We start from the raw sequence: 20,490 nt of genomic DNA on the forward strand, positions 1-20,490 counted from the left end.
AGAAAAATGCTCAGAAATCCATATTTCAGGATGTTAATTGCAGCATTATTTATAATAGCACAAATATAGAAACAGCTTAAACATTAAATAGTAAGAAGAGTGATGCTTAAATTGTAGTCCATTTGTATAATGAATGATTTGCAGCCATTAAATCATCATATTTAAAAAAATATTTAATGGCATAGGAAAATTTTAATCACAACCTAATTACAAAGAGCAAGATACAAAAACTGAATGTGGTTTATAATCCTATGTAAAAATATGCTTGTGTATACATGTACACACTATCAAAAAATAGGCCAAAGAAAAACCCCACATTACGTTTTTAGGATTACTAATTTCATTCTTGTAATTTTAGGTATTTTCAAGTACTCAACAATGAGTGTGTGTTAGTTTTAGAATTGGGTTTTTGTAATTTATTTTAAAAGTGAGCAGTTCCTTTTCTATGGATTTTAAATGTTCCACCAGCAAGATCCTATGTGCATATTGCTTCCACCCTCACCATCTGCCTCCAGTTTAAAGCAGTTAAACAGTTTTATGTTTAGCATTTTCCCGTATCAGTAGTACTACTGAAGTTATCCCCTCAGTCTAATTTATCCTTAATCAGCCCCACGGTGGTGATGGGCATATGCTGCTATATGCTCCTGTTTTCTACCCTAACGTCGCCTAGAGAAGCTTACTACTGATGGAGGGTAGTGTTTGATCAGGGTGAAGACTGGAGTGGTTTTTTAAGACATACATTGCTGAATAAAAATGTCTTTTCTTTCTTTTTTCCTTTGGTCTGAGTTAATTGCTGTTGGAAGACATCGCAAAACTATTTAGCAGAACTTTTTCATATATTTTCTAGTAAAAGAGCTGTGGTTAATTAAAGATACCCTGAGTAAAATTGTCCTGCGCTAAGGTTCAGCAATTAGATATTCTAGCCTGTAGAGGAAACATTTTGGTTTGCTATAGCTTCCTGTCAGAAAATGTGAAAGCCAACCCCTAATTTGATTTTCTACCTGATAGCACATTTTTAATATTAGGTTTTAAATCATTCTGTGAAATTATGAGCCATTACAACATTTGAAGTGTCTTAAAAATTATAACTTGATTAAATTAATAATCAAATGTAGATGTTATATTTGTTTAATGTCACAGTAAAACAAGCCAAATATTCCTACTCCAGTACCCTTGGAAAGCTAGTTCAGGTCCAGCATTGACCAAGATTCACCGAGGATGTACCCAGGCATGACACCACTCCTGTCCTACTGCTCTGCTAAAATCATGACCTCCTACTGGTAGAATGCAATATCTTTTTAAAAATAATATTACTCAGTGTGAGCACCCTTGCAGGTTTTGATATTAGGAAGCACTTTCTAACTCTTGACTATGTCTCTTCCCTTGATTCCTATGATACTTCCTTCTATATTTCTTTCTGTTGGCTCCTTTTAGTTTTCTCATTCATTTTAAAAAACTCTTAGGCTCCCTTGGGTGGCATCCTTTGTCACCCTTCTACTTGTTACAGTCGCTTCTTGCCCACTGTCTTTTGATTCATGTGTGTGATGAGTTTTCTTGCAGTTTCTGTCTCGGCCTTTCCTCTGAGCACAGTTGCCTGTTTGTACTTACTAGTACTTTCTCCTTATGAATATGTCCCACCAGCACCTTAAATCCAACTGCTATTCAATACCAAGTTTCTTATCATCAATTCTGTTTATTCTCAGATATTGGCAACATCCTCCATGTGGTCCACCCAAGCTAGCAGCTTCGACATCATCTTTGTTAAACCCCTCCCTGCTGAGTTTTCCCTGAAATATGTTTTAAACCTGGTTTCTCTCCCCACCCAGTTGCTCAGGGCTTTTGCAGTGAATTGAGAACTGGGCTCCATCTTTTGCATGTTCTTATTGCCTCTCAAATCTCTCTTCTAATTGAAGCTGTTATTTTTTAAGACATGAACTTAATTATGTCTTTTAACTAAAGAAAAATATCCCACGGTTTGTCCTGACACACACGAGTGTGAAATTTAAAAAAATGTTAGCCACTCAGTCATCTCTCACTCTTTGCGACCCCACGGACTGTAGCCCGCCAGGCTCCTCTGTCCATGGGGATTCTCCAGGCAAGAATACTGGAGTGGGTAGCCATTCCCTCCTCGAGAGGATCTTCCCAATCCAAGGATCGAACTCAGGTCTCCTGCACTGCATGGATTTTTTACCATATGAGCCACAGGTGATCTGCAGATCAGCGGCACCAGAAGACTAGTTAGAAATACAAACTCTCAGGCTCCCACCCATCCTCACCGAGTGACCATGGGGATAGTGCCCAGTAGTATGTGGTCCAGTAAATCCTCAAAGTAATCCTGATGCAGTCTGCAGTTTGAGAATGACTGCATTGCCGGTCCTCAAGCCTTGTTGCGTATTATAATAACATGTGGAGCTTAAAAAAAGAAAAAAAGAAATACCCAGGTCCCAGACCAATTAAATCAGAAACTTCATCTGTCTGACCTGGCATCAGTATGTATCTTTTTAAGGGCTCCCCAGGGGTATTAGATATGTCGAAAGGTTAGAGAACAGCTTAATCTATACAATTCACTTTCTTTAGCAGAATCTAAAGCAGTGCTTCTCCAAGTTGAGTGCACAGTGGAATCACCTGAGAAGCTTTAGAAATGACTGATGCTTCCCTCACCTCAATTCCCATTCTGATTTAATTGGACTGAAGTGTGACTTGGTCATTGGATTTTTTTTTTTAAGTTCCCTAGGCTATTTGAATGTAAAACCAATATTAAGAATGAATGTTCTAAAGCCATGCTGAAACTCTAGTGTGCCTAAGTATCACCTGGAGGACTTAATAAAAGCAGAGACGCCCATGGTCCTGTTCAGGTCAAGAATCACCTGGAATATTGCACTAAAAGATTTTCCAGCTGGCCTGCAGATTTCTCTAGTTTGATCTTGATGCATTCTCTAAGCTCCGCATAATTTACTTCCCTGTCCTAACTTCCTACAACCACCGCCTCGACGGCATCATGTTACTTGGCATACCTTAAATATACCTTACTTAAATCTTTGAGGAAAATGTAGATTATTAAAGTCAATGGTTTTGAATCAGTTGATTAGCTATTTGGAAAAGAAGCTACCTGGATTGCTATAGCTTACTCCTTAAATAAATCCCATGTAGATACAGAAAAAAAAAAAAAAAGAACAACCATAGGGAATTCCTTGGTTGTCCATCTGTTAGGACTGCATGTTTCCACTGCAGGACTCATAGGTTCGCTTGCTAATGGGTGAACTAAGATCCCATAAAATACAGAGGGTATCAAAAAAATTAAGTACTAGAAGAAAATATGGTTTCATTTAGAAAATAATTTGGGAGGGTGGGAAGACCTTTCTGAACAAGGTACAAAACTTTATAAGCCATAAAGAAAAATGATTGTTAAATCTGATTAAATAAAAATTTCTCTGCAGAAGAGTTAATATTAGTAATATTAAAAGATAAGCACAAGTGGAAGAAATGTCTTTAGTGTGTTCAAAGAATTTCCTCAGTGTACAAAAACAAAAACTACAAATTAATGTCAAAAAAATACTGACATAATAACTCAGAGCAGTCAAGTGTGAAGCAGGTAATTTGGACAAAAAGGAACAAATGGTCAGGTAGTATTTTAGAAAATGTTCAGTTTCACTCATCCTAAACAAATTCATATCAAAACAATATGATACCACCAAAATCTGAAAAAAATGCAGTGTTGACAAGATTGAGGGGAGATGGTGTTCCAGATGCCACTAGTGAGAGTGTAAATTAGGGCAGGGTCTTTGGAGAGCAGTTTAGCGATATGCACCAAAGTAAAACGTGAACCGACTTTGGGGGCCAATGTCGTCCTGCTACTAGGAGTTTATTCCTGGGTATAATCACCTGAGTTTGCAGAAGATATTCATTGAATAAGCAAAGCACTGAAATCAGTCTAAGTATCTGTTAATAGAAGGCTGAGTAAATCATGGTATGTGACATACTGAAATTTTATTTGATACTAGAGATGACAGATTTAGGTGAACTGATATAGAAAGTTATAGCTAGATTATTAGCAAAAAAGCATCAGTTATAGAATGCGCCGTGCTGTGCTTGGTCGTGTCTGACTCTCTGCAACCCCATGCACTCTAGTCTCCCAGGCTCCTCTGTCCATGGGGATTCTCCAGGCAAGAATACTGGAGTGGTTGCCACGCCCTCCTCCAGGGGATCTTCCCAACCCAGGGTTTGAACCCAGGTCTTCTGTATTCTTTACCATTTGAGCCAGCAGGGAGGCCCAGGAATACTGGAGTGCATAGCCTAACCCTTCTCTAGGAGATATTCCTGACCCAGGAATCGAATGGGGATCTCCTGCATTGCAGGTGGATTCTTTACCAGCTGATCTTAGAACATAACATACATACGTACATACATACATACATACATACATACATACATATATATATATATATATATATATATATACAGTTGACCCTTGAACAACACAACAGAGGTGCCTACCCTGTGTGCAGCTGAAAATCCAAGTATAACTTAGAATTGGCCCTGTATATCTGAGGTTCTTCTGATTGGCGATTTCTTCTGATTGGCGATCCATATCCAGAGTCAACCAACTGCTAAACACATGTGGTGGTAGAGTATTTACTATAGAAAAAAATCCACATGTAAGTGAGCCTACACACTTCAAATCTGTGTTGCTTGCTCAAGGGAAATCATATACGGCACAGCATTATTTGGGAAATTTTAAAAAATATACCTTGTATATACTTATATATCTATATGTATTCCTGGATAAATCCGTACATCTGAAGAGTGGAGCTGGGGCTGGGGAGATGACATGGAGCCCATAGCTTATTGCAGTACCTGGCCCATGATGCGTTCATAGTAAGTGTTTGATTGAATCAATGAATGAGAATCAGAGGCTGGAAAAGAATTTTACATACCACCTTTACCTGTTTTCTATGCCACCTTTTGTTTAATACCATGTTTAACTCTTTGAACTTTTTTAAAATGTATGTAATTGTTTTTATAATACAATGAGGATGTGTAAAAAGGTGCTATTCACTTTTGAGATGCTGTCCTTCTGTTAGCTCAGTTTCCTCTGCTTCAGAAGGATTCCTTCCTTGCTCCTATAGTTTTCCTCTGTGTCAGATGAAAGGTTGCCCCTGTGCGGCCATCCATTCTTCTCTCTTCTGCCTCATTTTATGTATACTGAATACCTATCACCACAAGTGCAGTACCCCATCATGTTCTGTTGGGTCTTTCTTTCCTGGCTGGTGGGTGAGAGCATTATCAGGGATGGTGCGATTCATCGAGCTTCCTCCAAAGGCTGTTAGCGGTCTACCACATTGTAGCCAATCGGAGGAACATATGGCAGTGCTTCCTGTCCAACTGCTAAGTGCTGGTCTGTGTTACATTCACGCTGACCTGACACCGAAAGTGATTGTCCATTTTTGACCCTTTGAGTATTCTTAGGATACAGAACTCTAGCTTAAACAGTCTCCAGAATACCAGCATTCCGTTTCATCCAGCATCTCTGCCAACATCACTTGAAGGACTCTCCCAGTATCAGTTACTTACTAGATCTAGAAAGGTATCCAGCAGATATTGACTCTTTCTCTCTCAAGCTTTATTGAGACATTAATAACATAACATATACAAGTTTAAGGTATATGACATGATGATTTGGTACGTGTTTGTACTGTGAAATTATTACCATAATTAGGTTAGTTAACTCCTATATCCTCTTACATAGTTACAATTTTTATTTGTATGGTGATAACCTTAAAGCTTTACTCTCTTAACAACTTTTAAATATATAATACAGTATTGTTAATTATAGTCACCATACTGTACATTAAATCCCCAAACTTATTTATCTTATAACTAGAAATTTGTATCTTTTAAACATCTCCCCATTTCCTCCACCCCTAGCAACTGGAAACCAAGTTTCTACTCTCTCTGAGGTTTTTAGACTCCACATATAAGAAGGAATATACAATATTTGTCTTTCTCTGTCTTATTTTGCTTACTGTAATGTCATCAAGGTCCAGCCCATGTTGTTACAGTAGGCAGAGTCTTTTTTTTATGACCAAATACCATCCCATTGTGTGTGTGTGAGTGTGTCCATTCATCCATCGGGGGATGTGTCTTCAGTTCAACTCAGTTGTGTCCAAGTCTTTGCATCCCCATGGACTGCAGCACACCAGGCTTCCTTCCCTGTCCATCACCAACTGTGTCTTGGTTATTGTAAATAATGCTGCAGTGAACATGGAAGTACAGATGTCTTTTTGAGATAGTGATGTCATTTTCTTCCAATTAACACCCAGAAGTGGAATTGCTGGAACATATGACATTTCTGTTGTTAATTTTTTGAGTCGTCTCCACGGTGTTTTCCACAGTGTCTGCATCAGTTTACATTCTCACCAACAATGAATGAATGGTCTGTTGGGTTTGATTGGACCATTAGAGTTCTGAAAGGTGATAATAGGAAGAATGGAGAAGATATCTCTTTAGAGGGATAATTTCTTTGAATTTTCCAGAATTACTGAAGGACACTAAAACCCAGATCAAAGAAATTCAACCTACTCCAAGCAAGACCAAAAAAAAAAAAAAAATCCATACCTATAGAGACCACAACAGTGAAAGAGGAGAACATCAAGGAGATCTTAAAATCATTCAGAGGCTAATGAGTGATGGCTAATATAGAAATGGCAATTAGGCTGAATGTTTACCTGCTGAAAGTAACGATAGGAGCTAAAAGACAGTAGAATGATATCTTCAATGTACTGAAAAAAAATTAATATAACATTCTATACCCACAGAAGCTACCTTTGAAAAATATAAATGAAATTAAGGCATTTTAGACAAAAGAGAGTTTATTACCTAAAAATCTTCACTAATGGAAATTCTAAATTTTATATGTATATATATTTTTCAGAGAGATGAAAAATCATATTGTTTCAGGCAAAACCACCAAGAGAATCACATATGTAATTTCATAGTTCCAAGTAGCCATATTAAGACCATTAAAAACAAACAGGTGAAATAATTTTTAAAATAATGTATTTAAGAAAATTACTAGAAATGATCATTTTAACATGAAATCAGTGTTTAAAAATGGATGAGATCACTCACATCAATTTTTTCACCATGTCTTTGATATCTAGTGTGTATTTTGTACCAACACATTGAGATACCAATGCTAACATTTAAAGTAAAATGTAGTCTTAATCAAAACAACAAATTGTGTTTAATAGAAAAAAAAAAGATTCTCTTTTCTTCATATCATTGCCAACACTTGTTATCTGTCTTTTTGATAAGAGATAACAAGATAACCTTTCTGACAGTCCTGATATGAGATCTCACTGTGGTTTTGGTTTGCATTTCCTTGATGCTTAGTGATGGTGAGCACCTTTTCATGTGCCTGTTGGCCATTTGATTTTCTTCTTTGGGAAAATATCTATTCAAGTTATTTCCCCTTTTGTAATCAGATTGATTTTTTGCTATTGAATTGTATTATTTTTTAATATTAACCCCTTATCAGAGACATAATTTGCATATATTTTATCTCACTCAGTAAATTGTCTTTTCCTTTTGCTGATTGTTTCTTTTGTTGTGAAGCTTTTTAGTTTGATTTAGTCTCATTTATTTTTACTTTTGTTGCTTGCTCTTTTGGTGTCATAGCCAAAAAATTATTGCCAATAAAAAGCACATGAAAAGATGTCAACATCACTGATTATTAGAGAAATGCAAATCAGAACTATAATCAGGTAAGGTATTGCCTCACACCAGTCAGAATGTAAAAACATCTATAAATAATAGATACTGGAGAGGGTGTGGAGAAAAGGGAATGGTCCACCGCTGTCAGAGGGGCTATAAATTGGTACAGCTATTATAGAGGACAGTATGGAGGTTCCTTAACGAATGAAAAATAGAGCTATTGTATGATCCAGCAATCCCAATCCTGGATGTATATCTGGAGAAAATCATAATTAGAAAAGATACATGCACCCCAGTGTTCATTGCAGCATTGTTTTCTTGCTATAACCAGGACATAGAAGCAACCTAAATGTCCATCAGTAGAGAAATGGATAAAGAAAATGTGGTTTGTGTATACAGTGGAACACTACTCAGCCATAAAAAGAATGAAATAATGTCATTTGCAGCAATATGGAGGGACCTAGACACTGTCATACTGAGTGAAATAAGTCAGAGAAAGACAAATATCATGTTATCACTTATATGCAGCATCTTAAAAAGGGATACAGATGAACTTATCTACACAAGAAAAACAGAGTTACAGATATAGAAAACAAACTTATGGTTGAAAGTAAAAGTGAAGTCGCTCAGTCGTGTCTGACTCTTTGCAACCCCATGGACTGTAACCTACTATGCTCCTCCATTCATGGGATTTTCCAGGCAAGAGTACTGGAGTGGGTTGCCATTTCCTTCTCCAGAGGGTCTTCCCGACCCAGGGATCATCTCCTGCATTGTAGGCAGACGCTTTACCGTCTGGGCCACCAGGGAAGCCCTTATGGTTAAACTTATGGTTACCAAAATGTAAATAGGGAGGGGGGGGTAAGCCGGAAGGTTAGTGTTGACACATCCATACTATTATTTACAGAACAGATAACTAATAAAGACCTACTGCACACCACAGGGAACTCTTCTCAGTACTCTGTAATGGCCCATATGGGATAAGAATTTTAAAGAGTGGATTTACGTATGTGTGTAACTGATTCACTTATACCTGAAACTAATGCATCACTGTAAATCAACTATACTCCAATAAAATTTTTTTAAAAAATTGTTACTGAAACCAATGTTTAGTTTCTTCTCTGTTTCTTTCTACTAGTTTTATTGTATCAGCTCTTGCATTTAGTAAGATAAGTATTTGTTAAATGATTCATTATGCCAAAGTATGTAACTAATTTTTCTTTCAGAGGTCCTTAAAGACTCTGTTGTGCTTTTTAAAAGAATAATCACAACTTTTTCCCCTGCCTCAACACACCCCAATATGCCTGAAAGGTTCAACACATTAGAATTCATATCTGTGGCTCCTTATGGTAATGGTTCACTCAAGATTGATATCTGTGCATTCAGAATCTCAGGGTTGCAAACAAGTGCCCCTCACCCCGTCCATCAGTTACTTGGGATTGTATGCTAAAAATATGGATACATGCATAGATCATAAATAGAGTAAGGCCCTGAATGGACACATCCCTATTATGGATAAGGGTGAATCATGTTTTCTGTGAGAAGGAATGATTAAAATAATTAGAATGATTTTAGTTTTGCTTCTGATAATCACTGGTTCAATTGAGTCCCCTCTGCCACATGCTTTGGTTTTAACCTTTCTAATAATTTTACATGTTCTGATGTTACCAAGGCCATATGTTAGGCATTCTGCTTGTTTAAAAAATGAAAGAATTCTATGTATAGTTTTAAAGCTAATATCTTATTCATATACTGTTAGATACGGATTATAAAGATAGCTGGCATTTCAGCTTTAGTCAAATGATTAGAGTTGATAGCAAAAGTATAAACACAGTTGTGGTCAATGAGTGTATTCTTCCCTATGACTTCCTTATACAGACTTTTAACCTTAACCCAGGAACAGAGGAGTGATACACAGCTTAACTTGGGGTGGGGGTGTTCCTCTTTTAGAAGAGAGGAAAAATTGTGGAAATAATTGAGTTTAGAGGAGAGTAACAATAGGACGCCAGTAGAAGAAGCGTAATAACTTACTTGATTGACCTGTGACACCTGTGGACAGGTGGGATTTCTAGAGTGTTGACATGATGGGATGCTGTTTGTTTAAGCTGATGGGGAAGAAATTTCCAGCCTTAGTCCTGTTTTGAGACTACTTGGAGGTCAGAGTGAAGTGAATATATAAAAGGGACATTGAATTAGTATAGCTGAAATAAGAGGCAGGGAAGTTAAGTTATAGAAAGCAGGCAGTGTAAAAACGTCAAGACTTGAGGGATCTAAATGGCTAGTGAAGTCTTGAGCTTGATTTAACAGAGTACACGGAAATTCTAAAGTTCTCAGCTCTCGCAGTTTACTAGAGTCACTTCATTTAAAAAAGGTAGACTAGGGCCTGGGTATCAGCATTTCTAAAGCCTCCCAAGTAATTCTCCTGAGCATCTGAGCTTGAGAACTGTTTATTGATCCAGGGGCATGGAAGCAGAAAGTGAGGGGGAAAAAAGATTCTAGAGGAGTCTCAGGGCCAGGGTATTTCCAAGATCTTGTGTAGTATGGTTTATGGAATCTGAAAGCCAGAATTCTGATTTATTAGATACTTGGTGCATTACATATTATTTTATTATGAAACAGTAGAATAAAATGTATTAGATTCTTTTAAATCTCTAGATATTTCTGGAGTTAGAAACTGAACATAATTAAGTAACTATTTAAAAAATACATAACATATTTTGTTTCCTTCAGATGGAATGCCTTTTTATCAGAAGCCAAAAGAACATTTTCCATTTGTTAAATTAAACCACCTTAAATTTAGTATGTATATTTTTAAGGGGAGCTGAAAGGAGGCGATTTATAATAGAGAATACATTTAGATTACATTTAGTAAGTTATAAGGACATGCAACATTTCATTTAAATTCTTCCTCTTTGACTAGAAATTATTCAGCAATTGAAGGAAACAATCTGAGAGGAACCAGTTTCTTGATATCATCCACCCCTTTTCTAGGTAAAAATGCAAATTCTTTGTATCTAATTATGTTAAAGAATTAAAATCCCTTCATGTAAGATAGAAAAAAATATGCACACCTTAGGTTACATTATTTGACTTGGTCTTTTATCTACATTCAGAGACTAATTAATTATCTAAAATTGATAGACTACGTCACATTTCATAAAGCTGCATGAAACTTTGGACTGTCTGTTATGGTAGCTATGTTCTTATCTCCCCTTTCTTCACCTTACAGACACTCCTCAGTAACTTTATACAAAGGCTAAAAGTAATCTCTTCTCTATTGCTGGGAAGATGAATTACCGTAGATGGGAGGAAAACATACAACTAAAAATCAACTTTCTTCATCACTCTTGACATTCACTAGTCTTTACTCGAGATCACCTTGAGATGTGACATCAATTCAGAGTAATAAGGAAGGGTCAATGAAAAGCTAAAACATTCTTGAAAACCCATTATAACACATCTCCAAGGGATTTGTGTCAATGCCACAGCATTTCAAATACACTACACAAATTTCAGAGGAATGGCTTCATGAAATGGAGACAACAGGCATCTGTGAGATTCTTATGACATAGAAATTGACCTGTTATTGGATCTCTCTTTCACATCCTACATGTTTTTCACCCTATAAACTCATCAGTCATTCCTTAAAAAGCAGGGCATGTCCATTTGTTAAGTATCTGTTGTGATCTTAACACTACATCCTCCATGTGGTATCATCATTGACAGTTGGTTTTTAATGAGTAGTTTTGATACATTTAAGGGCTTTGGTCTAAGAAAGTTTCTTTTCCACATGAATAAGGATCCAGAATTGATTTCACAAGATGTGTCTAAAGTTAGTAATGTACAGATCTTCTATCAGTAGATTCTTAGTACTCTGGGTCTTCTTTACCTGTTTAATCTGCTTAGCAGGTAGCTCAAAGCTCTGTATATAATAAGAACTTAATACATAATTGTTGAATTGGAAAAAATTCAGTACAATTCTCATTTACTGTATAACAGACTACCTTAGGCACTGAAAATTCAAAATACGCTTTTTGTGTATCTGTATGTATATATAACCAGAGTTTATCCTTCACCAGCATTTAGAATAATTTATTGAGAAGTAGAGAAAAGTAAAATATAGTATACATCATTATATTCCATTCCATTTTACCTATGGTGACAGGACATAGAATGATTGAAATTCTCAGTATTCAGACTTCCATGGTTAGCCTGTAAAATTATCTTTCTCTGCAAATCTTTAACTGGCACTGTTGTCTAGTTTGGCCGTATTAAACAGACCAAAGCGATCAAATCTATTAGGCACTAAATAAGGAGCTGGAAAAATGTTATTTGCTCTCAGGTACAATAAAAAAAACTGTAATAGAATTTTTTAATTGAGTAGTATAAATGCTACCTGTAAGAAGTGTAACATTGTTAATTGCATACAGTATAGAACATAAGTTCATTGTGTGTGTGCGCGTTCAGTTGCTTAGTTGTATCCAACTCTGTGGCCCCATGACCTGTAGCCCGCCAGGCTCCTCTGCCCATGGAATATTTCAGGCAAGAATACTGGAGTGGTGTGCGATTTCCTTCTCCAGGAGGCCTTCCTGACCCCAGAGATCGAACCTCCACCTGTTGCACCTCCTGCATTGGCAGGTAGATTCTTTACTACGGGCGCCCCCTGGAAAGTCCATTTTAATATATTTAAAATTATTTGAGGTGGTGCCTCCATAAATAAAAGAGCATAGATCCCACTCAAATTTTCAAAGGTTTTATTTTGCATTTTTTAAACTAAGTATAATTGATTTACAAGATTGTGTTTCAGGTATATAGCACAGTGATTTGTTTTTTGTTTGCTTGCTTGCTTGTTTTTACAGATTATTTCCATTTGAGGTTACCACAAGGTACTGGGTATACTTCTTTGTGTTACACAGTAAATCCTTTATTGCTTTTCTATTTTCCACATAGTACCTAGTTTGTATCTATTAATCCCGTTCCCCAAATTAGGCCCTCCTCCCCTTCCTCTCCCCTTCGGTAAGTGTAAGTTTGTTTTCTATATCTGTGAGTCTGTGGTCATTTCTTATATAAATTCGTTTGTATTACTTTTTAGATTCCATGTATAAGTGACTCCATATGGCACTTGTCTGTCTCTGTCTGATTGACTTCACTGTACATAAGGCCCTCCAGGTCCGTCCATGTAGTTACAGATGGCAGTGCTTGGTTCTTTATGGCCAGGCGATATCCCGTTGTATAGATGCACCACATTCCTTAAGCCAGTCATCTGTTGATAGGCACTTGGGTTGCTTCCATGTCTTGGTTATTGTTAATCTCTCCTCACATTCCCAAACCCAGTCCTCCTTCACTCTTCTACATCTCAGTGAAAGTCACCATCTGCCTATCTCGCTCAATCCTAAGAGCTAGGAGTCATCATATATATATATATATACACACACACATATATATATTTATTTATTTATCCACTCTGTGGCTTGTGGGATCTTAAAGGTCCCCTGACCAAGGATCAAATCCAGGCTCTGGCAGTGAAAGCTCTCGACCACCGGGGAACTCCCTAGGAGTCCTGCTTGCTTCCTCCTTTTCCCCCATTGTTCCACTTGGCCTAGTTTCCCAGTAAACCCTTTCGGGTCTACCCTCAGAACACACCTGAGCTCTACTTCCATTGTCTCCAAACCACCGTCGCCTCTTAGCTTGTCTATACGACAGCCTCCTTTCTGATCTCCCTGCTTCTGTTCATTGCCTGCTTAGAGCCCATTGGACGTGGAACAGCATGGGGGCTCTTTCTAAAATGTAAGTCAAATCATACCACTCTTCTCTGTTAGGAAAGGATTGATAAGTATTTGTTGAATTAATCAGATGACAGTGAGAAGTGGTACTGAGTAAGGAAAGTCAATGTGACAAGGATGAAAAAACCAAAGGAGGTTCAGAGAAGCCAGATTTTAAGAAAGCCCTGATTTATTGTCCATAATTATTTCTTTACTTGAAAACCCAGGCATAAAAGTCTATTTATCGGCCTGCTGTACAGGCATGCCTGGTGGTTTAGGTGGTAAAGAACCTGCCTAGCAAGCTGGAGACGCAAAAAGATATGAGTCCAGTCCCTGGGTTGGGAAGATCCTCTGGAGAAGGAAAAGGCAACCCACTCCAGTATTCTTACCCAGAAAATTCCATGGGCCAAGGACCCTGGCAGGCTACAGTCCATGGGGTCCCAAAGAGTTGAACATGACCGAGCATGCACACGCTATACTATGTTATATCGGCCTGCTGTGAACACTTAACAGCTTGCCCTAAGAGAGTGATACTGAAGGCCAATCAAGGTTTTTCTCTGTCCACTTAAAGTCTAAACAGCTGCCCAGGTTTAATTAATATCCCACAATTATATCTGGAAAGTAGCCAGTTTCTGAAATGGCTAAGTGAGAGGAGGATTTTTAACTCCCCTCTTGCGTCAGCTGGATCTGATAGCATAGATGTCAACTTCTCGGGTGAATTTGAACTGTTATTTTTCAAAGTCCACTCAACCTGCGGTCCCTGCATAACTGTTCAATTGTCCCTTCATCTGCTGCATCACACTTTGCAAGGGAGTCCTAGGTTTGGTCCTGTGAAGTCTGGACTTCAGGTTTTTCAGCACTGTCAATTTATTGCTGAGAATCTCCTGCAGAGCAATGAGGAACACAGTGCTGTTTGTTAGGGTATAAAAAAGGCACAAGTCATTTAAGCCGATCATCAAGTAATGACAACAAGGATTAAAGTGGGGGCTCACTCTTTGATCCACCAGGAGTTTGAAATGGCAATTATCATTAATTCTTGGATTCCCTCAGTCCTGATAGAAAATCAAGGCAACCAGAAACTATCATTTTGTAAACAGACAGCTATTAAAAGCACATTAATAATCTATAGTGGGTATAGCATATGCCTTTTAAAAAGATTTGCAGCTTGTTTCTCTGCGGTGAAGATGGAGGACTTCTCCAACCTAATTACAAAGCAATCAAACAATTTAATTAATCTGGAAATCACTTTCTTAACAATAACTGCCTCCAAAATGAGGCACCCTATGTAGCTCCGTTAGGTAAGTGCTGTTTTGATGTACTGCCTGTGTGTTCGCCACGCCAGTTCCCCCTGGGAATCACGGAGTTAATTACCTCTCCAGCGCCTGCCCACCCACCACTAAGGTTTCCTTTACCAGGTCAGAAGCAGCAGTCTATAAAGTGTCCTGGCACTCAAACATCCAAGAGCCAGCAAATCCCTTCGAACAGCAGGGTTTGAGTTATAAGCAAGCGCTGCACATATGGGCAGAGAATTAACTGGCACTGGTTTTCATTCGAGAGCCTCTCAGGTGTTGCTTTGCAGATGGGTGGATGAATTCAGAGCGCAGGACTGTGCCTGGTGAAGGTCAAGTGTAGGACTTGACTCTGGTTTCACTCCATCTTGTTTTCTTGTCCTGGGAAAGTGCTACGAGTGCCCACAGCAGTCTGGTCCTCACTTCCAAGTGAAGAATGTATAAAGTGTGCTTTATATTTCAATCTGTTCTAAATTAGTGTTGTTGTGTATCACAGAACAGTGTCCCTAAGTCTTCAAACATAACACACAAATCAATGTTTGTCTCAAAGAAGAACAAAGGCCTCAAAGATTGATTTGTGCCTATCTAATCTACTCATCGGAGAAGGCAATGGCACCCCACTCCACTATTCTTGCCTGGAAAATCCCATGGATGGAGGAGCCTGGTGGGCTGCAGTCCATGGGGTCTCGAAGAGTCAGACATGACTGAGCGACTTCACTTTCACTTTTCACTTTTATGCATTGGAGAAAGAAATGGCAACCCACTCCAGTGTTCTTGCCTGGAGAATCCCAGGGATGGGGTCGCACAGAGTTAGACATGACTGAAGTGACTTAGCAGTAGCAATCTACTCATCTTGTAATTTCTCCGTGAGGAAAATTGAGGAATTTTCTGTAACGAATGACACAAAAAGCTCTAGAATACTCTATCCTTTTCCTCTACTATTACTACCGCCCTAGTTCTCTCTGAAAGTTCCCTGTTAGTGGAGCAGTCATCCTCCCAGTCTGCTAACCTTGGAAGTACCACTTAGTCTGTAATCTTTTTCATCACTTATTTTTGATCCATCACCAGTTACACTGGGTTTGCTTACCAGAACATGCGTTCTGTTGGCTTTCCGAATCCTAGTCCAGCTCCTTCTCCTTGGCGACTCCTCTGTCCACTCAACATACTCATCCCAGGCTAAAATATCGAGTGCCTCTCTTGCATTCAAATTTCTCTTAAGCCTTCCACTAGGTGGTACCAAACCGTGTCGTTCACAACTCATTGACTTGACCAGTCTGAATTCCCTGGTACTAGAGAGTCTGTCTCTCTACTGCATCACCTAACTGTGTTTGGATTGATTCTGTCCCCTTCCTGAAGTCCTTCCATTCCTTCTCCTATCCTGAGCTTGCTGAACTGCCCTCAAATTAAGCTGCAGTCTCTTGGCCTTAAGGAATTACCAAGTATTCTAGTTCATACTACCTTTGTTTTCTCCAATAGCCCACGGTATTTAAGGGCCTTTGTGATAATGTGGGATGTGTGTATTTCTATCTCAACTAGCTCCTCAATGTGACCAGAAACAAGAACGATCTGTGATTAGTAGGATAATACAAATGGGTATGTAACTTAGAGTTGAGGAATCTTTTCAGTGTATGGACCTGGAAAGACCACACAGAATGAGAAGGCAAAACCCAATATAAGAAATGGTTAAGGGTAGCGCTGATTTTTTTGTCTTGTTTTTTTAAAGAGCAGAGTTAAATTAACCTACCTCTATATCTCTGTCTCTGCCCATTCATCCTCAGTGTGATGGGCCGCCATGTATTGTAAGATGTTACATGGTTTCCTGGGGGGCCGCTTGTTAAAATCTCTAAAAGTGAAAAGGTTCTTAAGATAATTCCTATTTCTGCCTCCTTCAGATTCTTCAAAATATTTAATAAACTCCCCCTACTTGTTCTGGTTGATCTCATATAATCTCCAGATATAATGTTCTCTTTACAAAGAACACAGGGCTAAGAATTTGGTGCCAAGTTTTATTGGCCTTATTATTTATTCTCAGTGGCTAGAGTAGTAGGGATTGTTCTCAAAATGCCTTGGCTTCAATCAACTGTTTTGTTTCTCATAAGTTACTGATAGTTTGCTCTGTGGGGGGTATGAGCAAACCAAATGTTTTTTTTTTTTTTTTTCCCCAAATAAAATTAAAATCAACCCAGAGATTTCTGGCATTTCACCTGTTTCCCTTTAGAAACAAGATTTCTAGTCATCTTGAAATCAAGACCTTTTAAGAAATATGAAGAGCAATGCACAAACTAACAGGGGAGGGAGTGGGGGAGTGAAGGCTGTTGGGAGAAGTTCAAAGAACTTAATTTAGCTGTGTAGATAAAGGACAGAAAGGGTCCTGGATTACCGGATGGCAAAAGCACAATCCGTTTCTCTAGAGGCCCAAGAAACAACAGATGCAAAGGCATGATAAATTTTATTGCAGCAGGGGGAAAATGCTTCTTGATTCTCTATCCATAAAGAAAGGGGCTTTTCAGCGCTTCCCAGTTAAATGGCTTTAATTGTGCTGTCTGTCATAAACTTAATGGCATCTGTTGATGCCATTACTGCAAAATCTGCAACTTTAAGTTAACTGAAAAATTTCAGTAGAGGCACAGCCAGTCCAGAAGTAAAGGTAACACTGAAATTATCCCCTGCTATGTGTTAGTCAGTTCTTTTTGCACACAGGTAGTAAATTGTTTACCTTTGTGGCTAGGTGCCATTCTGTGTCCCTTCCACCTAATTACAGATCGTCACTTCCGGTGTGAGATCAGCAACGTGGCACACATTGGTCTTCTTGAATTATTTTCTGTGTTTAGAGAACATGCAGCATTTGTTTGCAGCCTTTCCTAACCTCCTCGTTTAAACCGGCTACAGTCCCATCCGGTCCTCAGGCCATTCTGCCAACCTAATGAACCCTGCAGAGGGAAGCGGGGTGGTCTGGCCTGCCCGGGGCCTCCCCTCACCCGCTGCCTGCCACGCTTGCCCCGTGATCAGCAACAGGTTGCATGTTCTGATGGGGAAAGTAGCAAGCCTCCAGACGAGCTGTCACCATACAGAAGCATCCGTGTTCCACCCACCATGTAAGAACTTGGGGAAGATGCCTTCTGTGAGCTGCTGTGTGGCTGTGGCTTTTCAGGCAGCCTCGCCAGTCACCCCCTCAGCTGCCTAGGAGCAGAGGGACTGTTGAAGAAGATACTTCTGGGCCTCTAGGCTGGGTCATTTGAGGTCTGAAACTGCTGGGGTTCTACCTAGTATTTTATGCCCTGTTCTGACATTTCTGCCTTTAAAATGTGTGCTTTGAAGAATGAGGATTTATTGAGAACTCAGACTTTTATTCTGTTTCGGTAAATAAAATTACTGAGGCTGCCTTCCTAAAATGGAAAGCCTCACCCTCCCAACTGAAGCTTATTTCTCTATCCTACTGTGGAAATGTTAACATCTGGAAAAGCAGGAACCAAGACATATGTATGTATTCATCATTCTATGGGACTGAAATACATTATGAAATATATGAAAGTCTGCTGGTTGGTGACATGGGTTTGTTATTCATATATTACACCCTTGGAAAGTTGTGGTGGAACTCAAGCCAATCCCTTCCTCTGCTCCAAATAAAACTAAAGCATTTTTTGAGGAGATGGACATTTTACAAAGGTGTACAGAAGCTTACTACTAAAGAGAAGAGCCTTCTGGATGTAGCTAATGATACAAGAATAAAATCTTAATGTCATTTTTTTTCCTTCTTTCTCTCTACAGGAAATAGCCCTCAAGATAGTCCAAGAAATTTCTCCCCCAGTGCCTCTGCCCATTTTTCATTTGCACGGAGGTAAGAACTTTTTGTGTGTATAGTGATAAAGTGTTAGGTGGAGAAACCCTCCCCCCTGCCCCAGTTCCTCCACTACCCGCTAGAGTTATAGATGCCTCCTTTGGTCCTTCCCTAGATGGTGGGCTCCCACTAAGGGCAGAAAAAAACATTTTCACCTTTTCTCCCATCCCTGGTGTAGTGTCTCATACCTGCTTTTGATGCTCAGCAGATTTTTACTGGCTTTTCTGAGTTTATATTATAAAGACTTGATTCATCCATGTGTCCCGGTGTGGTTGTCGTTGTTACTGAAATACTCAAAAATAAATAAATAAATAAAAATGACCTTCCTTGGGATCACAAGGTATAAACCCTTAAGATGCCTCTTTCCTTGAGAGCACCAAGCCAGCAATTTAGTGACCTCCCTGAGTGTTTTCTCTTCCTTTCTTAGTTAGAATTGGACATCAAGTATCATGACTGTATGTCTCATATCTGGGTCAGTGAGTCATGAGAAAATATGGTTGCTCAGAGGATAGTGGGCATACGATCTGTTACCAAAGGTTTTATTTTGGGATCACCTGCTGTGATCTCTCCCAGCCAGAGATGTCTGCACAGCCTCCTCTTCTGTGTGTGAAATTAGTGGGCTTCCCCTGTCACATTCAAATCTTCACTTTCTTCCATTCCTCTTCCAGCCAGGGAAAACACACAGAAGACAAAATTGCCCCTTTAGCCAGGTTTCTGGATATTCGGAATGAATTGCTTTTATGGTCCGAATGTCCTGCATATTTATTAAATTTTCTTCAGAGAGCTAATCATACCTTGAAATGAATTAAAGTAACATTTAATTAAGACATACAGGTAGGTTAAAAAAGTAAATTTAACACATTACGTGCAACCTGCAGTGTCACCACTGCCATTTGTCATTGTGAAATGTGTTTTCTGTTACTAGGTCCAGAGGAAAGGATCTGCTTACAGTATATTCTCAATTCCTGATCATTAAGATTCTCTTGTCAGATCACACATTCCCCACCATATGGTAAATGCCTATGTGTACCAGGCCTTCCCCATAGGGAGGACAAAAAGTAATTGAGATGTGATCTCCCAGGAACTTTCTGAGACCCACACCCTGGTTTTCCCCAGTGAAAACCAACTTTGATTCTTTTAGTCCTCTTACAGCCTGTAAGCACTGTAAAGAAAATGTGACAATTAATTGGTTCCACAAAGCCTGTGTTTGTCCACTGAATATTAATTCACGATGGTGCTACTATTCTAAATGAAAAGGAAAATCCTATAAAAATTAGTTTAAAAAAGAACACAGCATAGTCCTTAAAATATGTTTCTTTGAAAAAAAAGGGGGGGGGGAGGGGTGGTGGTGGAATGCATTTAATTACTTCAAGTAAAAAGAAAATGCACATCTCATAGCCTGTTTTTAAATTTGACCAAAATCAGTCTTTTAATCCTGCCAGATTTATAAAAATGAAGAGAACCTAATAATTAAGTGGCTGACTAGAGGACAGATGACTCTGGTTTCTGTGCTATATATAAAAAAAAAATACACAAACCCCCAGGCATGTTAATTTTTGACAAATAAGCCGTAAACCGTAACAGAAAATTGTCACAGGAGACCTCTGGTTCATTTTGTAGGAATTTCCAGATGGAACTCACTACACAGTCTTCAAAAAGTATTAATCTAGATTAGGACATGAGTGATCATCTTTTTAAACTTTTATTCAAGTAAACAGAACCTGTGTTTGCTATGAAAACTCAAATTGGCCTATTTTTAACATCTGGCATCTTTCTCTTCCATTTTAAAGTTGATTTTTCATTCAAGAAACATGGAAATTCCACTCATGGGTCTCCATTCCCTACCATTTGGTATGCATTTCTGAGACCTCAGGAAGTAATGCCATTTTGG

General features: G+C 38.7%; 1 protein-coding gene across 6 annotated transcripts in view; it reads left to right on the plus strand.

Moving 5' to 3' along the window:
* Nucleotides 1-20,490, plus strand: part of MAST4 (microtubule associated serine/threonine kinase family member 4) — a 605,067-nt gene that overhangs the window by 508,233 nt on the left and 76,344 nt on the right. For all 6 annotated transcript variants that reach the window (XM_065905692.1, XM_065905694.1, XM_065905693.1 and 3 more), the window contains one exon: nucleotides 18,530-18,599. In XM_065905692.1, the coding sequence (XP_065761764.1) occupies nucleotides 18,530-18,599 (70 nt within the window). The remainder of the gene's footprint in view (nucleotides 1-18,529; nucleotides 18,600-20,490) is intronic.

The sequence above is a fragment of the Muntiacus reevesi genome, chromosome 14 (assembly GCF_963930625.1).
Source record: "Muntiacus reevesi chromosome 14, mMunRee1.1, whole genome shotgun sequence".
NCBI lineage: Eukaryota > Metazoa > Chordata > Mammalia > Artiodactyla > Cervidae > Muntiacus > Muntiacus reevesi.